This window comes from Calypte anna, chromosome Z, assembly GCF_003957555.1.
Source record: "Calypte anna isolate BGI_N300 chromosome Z, bCalAnn1_v1.p, whole genome shotgun sequence".
Lineage (NCBI taxonomy): Eukaryota > Metazoa > Chordata > Aves > Apodiformes > Trochilidae > Calypte > Calypte anna.
In genome coordinates this window covers 26653042-26659041 of record NC_044274.1, presented here as the reverse complement: position 1 = coordinate 26659041, position 6000 = coordinate 26653042, and the positions used below count along the sequence as shown (strand labels likewise).

General features: G+C 37.8%; 1 protein-coding gene across 1 annotated transcript in view; it reads right to left on the bottom strand.

Moving 5' to 3' along the window:
• Positions 1-4843: 4843 nt before the first annotated feature.
• EPB41L4A (erythrocyte membrane protein band 4.1 like 4A) overlaps positions 4844-6000 on the bottom strand; it is a 121339-nt gene continuing 120182 nt past the window's right edge. Inside the window, exon 23 of the mRNA XM_030467418.1 lies at positions 4844-5012. Coding sequence (XP_030323278.1) covers positions 4884-5012 — 129 coding nt within the window. The 3' untranslated portion in view covers positions 4844-4883. The remainder of the gene's footprint in view (positions 5013-6000) is intronic.

Genomic DNA, 6000 nt, shown 5'->3' with positions numbered 1-6000 from the left:
AGTGGTTGTCCCAGTTGTACTGTTGTACTGGGGTCTGGCTAATATGGACTTACTTTTCCCCATAGCAAAGTGCTTTTTACTAGGAACTAGAAAGGTGTTGTGTCTCCAACATTCCACCCTTACCCAGGGGGCAAGATATGTGGTATGTATCTTATATGGTATGGGATAGATGATATATGGTATGGGATATAGCCAGGATGTCTGACCCAAACTGACCAAAGGAATAGGTCATACCATACGACATCTGCTCAGCAATAACTAGGGAAAAGGATGAGAGGTGAGGAGGGGCAGGTATTTGTTACTATATTTGTCTTTTGGAGCAACCACTGTGCATACTCAAGCCCTGCTACCCAGGCTAAACCTCATCTGCTGATGGGAAGTTGAGAATAAATCTTGTTTTCCTTTGCTTCCACGTGCACCTTAAAGTGCCTTCATCTGTACCCGTGAGATATTTTTCCATCTTACTGTCTCTTCCAACCTTGTGCTACTGAAAAGGGGAATGACAGCAGATTGGTGAGCACCTGGCATCCAGCCAAGGTCAGCCCACAACTATCAAGGAGATAAGTCCAGGAGAGAAATAAAGAAGTACATCAAGGAAAGAACATCTGACACACTGGCTCTGTATCTGTATGTTTAGTTTGACAGTATATGTAGTCTGTTACTGCTTTCTGAATATTTTTAGGTAAGAAAGGAAACTAATATGGATATGCACTGGAAGTATAAAATTTACTCTGACAACTTTCTGCTTCTAAATACTTAATCCAGAGAAGCAGTATCCTCAAGTGGATTTTAATTGGTACTACACCTGTTTTTACCAGATGGTGTGCTCAAATGAATCTGTGTTTCTGAAGGCTTTGCTCCTTTGTGCAATGTAAATAAGACACACAAGCAACCATGGAATGCCCTAAAATTCACGTTTTAATTGACTTTTAAATAATCTGGACATAAGTATTGACACAGCCATCTATCAAACTCAATTTAAAATAAAACACACAGTTGCTTCATGAATACTTAACGTACACAGAACATATGCATCACATTGATGTTATGTTTATATGTTTTATGTTGTTTTCTATCAACTTTCTAGGGAGCTATGAAATAACAGGCTTTACAGAAAGAAAATGTGCTATCTCTTCAGCTCAACATGCACCTGTGTAAAGGTGATTGATTTGGCAACTTAAATGGTAGTTTGTTGGTTTTTGTTTTTCCTACCGACATCTTCAATATAATAAGCTCAGTCAGAACACAGGTTACAAGATTAGGGATATTGGTTAGAAATGCAGTGTAGAAAACAGCAGGTCAGGTCTAGCTGCTAATGAAAGAACCCAGCTAACAAGCAAGTGGACCACTATGGGATACACAAAAATGCTTTTGTAGTGTGATTAGCAAGCCCTCTTTATTGTATAAAATAAAATCTTTGCAAAGAGGTATATATATCTATGTTGTAGGTGTTGCTACTAAGTGAAAGAATCCCATAACTTACCTGTTCTTAGCACTTGCAGAAGTCTCGGAAGAGGTAAATGCAGAGGCACAAAGTCAGAATTGTTGGCCTGAGATGAATTCAGCAGACTATAAGCAGAATGAGGGCAAGAATGTCTCAAATACCAGTCCTTTGTCCATGTGAGGATAGGTGTGTACAGGATCCAATCCTGGGGTAAACTTTCCCTTACAGGGTTGACTGTCTCTTGTGTAACTCATCAGGAGATACAAAGATTTTGGACTGACACCCAAACTCTAGATCTAGGAAACATAACTACCTCTAGGCGGTGAAAGCCCCAAGAGAGCACGGAAGGGTAGCAACAGCAGGAAGGGCAAGGTGTAGCTCAGAGCTCTAAGAAGTCAGCCACTTACACACAGTGTAGGGTTGGTTTAGGGTGTGCTTTCAGCCATCGATCACTTGTAGGTAGCACACAAATGATCACAAGAAAACATGCTTTTCCTCAAATGACTGAGGAAAAGCTTGAAGAAAAAAAGGCTCACAGATATTCTGCAATAAGTTTCTTTTTCTGTACATTTAGCTGACAATGACATCCTTGTCCAAGTTTTGCCTTTTTCTAGCACTGACACAATGTGTAATGTTAATGTGTTAATCTTAGTCTTTGTTTTGTGGTCACAAAACCACTGTAAGTGCTCCAGACTGACCTTGCATTTATTCATACCTACTTTTCACAGTCTCATTGGAGAGAAAACCACTAACTCAAATAGTGGACTCTTTCTGTAAATTTCTTATTTAAATTCAAAAAAGTTGGCTTGATTACAAAACACCCCTCCTGTGACTTGACAATTGAAACCTATCACTACTAGAGTAGTCAAAAGCCTGTTTTGAAATAGTGGGATAGTAAAATATCACACACTTGGCTTATGGTATCCAGCAATAATTCAGAAAAGCCCACAGGCAGATAACAACATCCAGGAAAGCATGAGATTGGATGTAAACCTTATAGTTAACTTTCTTTTCAGTCAATATTTGAGGACTGACAACAGATGGACACTATGCACACCACACATCCTCCTAAAGTAGTAAATATGTTCTATTTGTCTGTGCCTGAGTCTGAGAATGCAGACTAAAGGCAATGATTTAATAAGCAACAAGCTGCATGCAAGTGCATAATGCTCTACCTTGGAACACCCTGAAGAAGTAAGGAGTGGCTTTCATTGCAAACACTGTAACCAGTTCTCTTGTGGTCTGTCATATTTCAGTAGTCTTCCAAAAGACTGTGATGCTGTGGACAAATCCGTATCACCGCATTCTTTGCCATAGTGATGGGTCATTTTGTGTTTGTGTATGGTTTTGGTTGTTTTAATTATTTTTACTTTTAGTTGGTTTGTGTTTCTTAACTGGTACATATGAGAATACTACACAAAGTCACAGATCCTAAAGGACCACTTTAAATTGTAGCAATGACAATGAAACCATTTAACAAATTTACAAACCACTTTGAGAAAATACTTCAAGCAAAGCCTAACAAAGTCCTGGGAAGAATCCGTGGCAGATTCAGGAAATGCTGAAGAACCTCTATGAAACAAATTTTTTACTGCAGAGGTATTGTAAGCTCTTTACTTCCCTTCACTTTGTATACAGAGATTGAAGCAGAGTTGTCCAAAATTAGTGATGAAGGAAAAATATTTATGAAGTGAAACTGCCTTCCGTGGCACAGTGCAGCATATCCCAGCCTGCGGATCAATCTGTAGTGTGAAAGGAACATACAAACTGTACTAACCCTGGTGGTTAGTAGTATCCACTTATCACCTCAGGTCATGGACATGAGAGAGAGGAAAAAAAAAAAAAAAAAAAAAAAGAAAAAGGTATCATAAAAGATTTCAGTTCTCAGTTTTTAGTTTTTGTTAGTTAAAATATGTATTAGCGATCCCATGTCTCTTGTAATGCATAGGTGTCTCATACTCGCTTCAGTTCTCAAACAATACTACTTTTCTGAGAGGGCTGAAGACCCCTGCTGTGGTGTTGGTAGGGGTGGGAGACAGGATCAGTGCATGTCACTGAAGGCAGTGGGGGCTGAGTTTAAGGAGGGTCAATGTAAAAAGGCACATGAGTTGCTACAGTCATTTTCAATGCTATTTGACAAATTCAGTATTTAGTTTGCAGATTACACTTACCATAATTTACTTTAACAAAACAAAAATTTTTATAAGCTTCCTAATTTAGCAATACCAGAAGACTCATCTGTGTGCTGACTGTGGACAAAGGGGGGCAGAGGAATAACTTTCAGCAATTTGTATGAAGTGACAGGAGAAGAGCTAGGCATCACTTCAGATATGTACTAAAAGACAGTCCACTCAATGTGCATCTCATTAATACTATTCATACTGTGACAATAGAAAAAAAAATGCAATTATCATACCTGAAATACTGCCTTGTCATTTTATCATAGTAGAAATGGCTCAGAGAAAAGTGTCAGAAGGTACTAACCAATTATTTCACTTGAAAAGAGATTAAGGCAGACTTTACTAATCTAGTTTAAAAAAACAATTTAAAAGGCTATTTACTTGCCAGCCATCTTAAATCCTACTTTACAAGCTTCATTTAACCAGTACCTAAGTGCCTTGCTAAGCAGTCCTAATATGGTGGATCAGTACATAATCTTCTTTTTTTTCCCAGTGTGTTTTACTATAAGGCGATAGATGTATTTCTAAGGTATGGAATGTTCAGACCCTCTACATAAGAAGGCATTCAATATTGAGCACATTTAAAATTGCCAAGGGAAAGTACACCTGTATAACTTTTGGAATCCTGTCCTACAGGGTGTTGTTACCCAGTTTTGAGCTAAAAACAGGTTAAGTCAACATTTGTATTTACAACATGAGCATTTGTTGCTGTGCTAAGCTAAAATAAACCTTGTGAGAGCTATTAGTCCTTATGTCTCTGGACACAAGTTGATCCCCATATACATTGTGAAGATAATTCTCCCCATACCACACTGTATTGCACAATTGGCCAAAAACATGACTATTTTGCTTCTCTTGAAGCATCTGGTCCTGACCATGTCAGTTAACAGTCATTTTTTGGAAAAAGGCTATTCACTTGCAGACCAGACCATAAAGCCTGTTTTGCTGCAGCAATTTTTTGTCATTCGTTTTTTGGAAATGTAACTGCTGATCATTCAGTTTTCCTACGAATTTCCAGTTTTCTTTTGGTTGTCTTATCAGGTGGCTTCTCTTGGATGAGTCACAGAGTGCACTGCAATGATGTTGGTGATAAAAGCATTGCTTGGCCTTTTCAGCAAGCAGGCTGTGCTTCTGAATGTCCCAAAGAAATTGCTACCACGTTGACTTTCATTCCTTTCCTTGCACACACACACAGACACATAGAGATTCTCATTTTCCAGACAATAAAATCCATTCACCATCTTCAGCTACAGCTGAAGTCAAGTCTCCACCTTGAAGCGTGACACCTGTACAGTTTTTATGATCTTAGAGGTGGGTTTTCCATAGGCATTGTTAGTGGTTAGCTGAGATGTTTCTTCTATTAGGCTATCTTTAGATCCATTCTGTCTCTGAAGGGAACAGATTATAACATTGTTGAAAAGATATAGCAGAATTTAAGTACTGTATTTACTGTACCAAATGTCACTACATTTATTTGATCAAACAGAACTTTCTCCCCCTCATGCCTCCTCTCTCCCCTGCCAGATACTGACTGTCTGTGATGTTTGGATTTATAATATTATAAAATACAACTATTCAGCAAGTGCCACAACTAATTATTTGATGTTTAGCAAAACACTGCAAGACAGCCTCACAAGGAATTAGCAACCACTGCCGTGAGGGGATCTTGGGCAGAGAGAAAAGAGATATTTTTTTGGACACTGAACATTGTAACATTAATTCCTTCCAGTGCATTAATGTAAGCCACATTGTATTGAGTAAGAACAGAAATGAGACAATGTGAATTTTGAACTGGATTCAATCCCACAAAATACATATTTCTACAGAGCACTTAAATGTGTTTAGCCTTAAATATATCAAGACCCCTTCATTGTTCCTTCATTGCTGGAACAAAATAATCAAGGATAGCTCATTTTTTCTATTGCATTCAATAATTCCTATCAAAGAACTTAATTCCTATCAACAGGTTATGCATTAGCTAGCTTTGAAGTGAAAAATATCTGTTTATTGTTTTAAAATTGTTCAACTCCAGTTATTCTAACTGCTTATAAGATAAAACATAATATATTTTGCTGATTATATTCTGTGCAGTTTCCACACAACAAACAGTATCAGCATGGGGTTTTGGTATATCCACAAGCCAGATTAGCAGATATGATGACTGGTGTGGGAAGTTAGGTATCTGGGATTCTCTCTTCCATGTTTTGGTTTTCCTTTTGTGTTCTTGTACAACAGACCTGAGGATGCTTTTTGAATATCATTTTCTTCTCACATTTTGCCCTTAATAAAACTATTGAATCTGAGAGGTATTGTACCATAATGTAAGAGGAAAGCCAGTTGATACATTTAAAGACAAGTTATTTATCATTCATTATA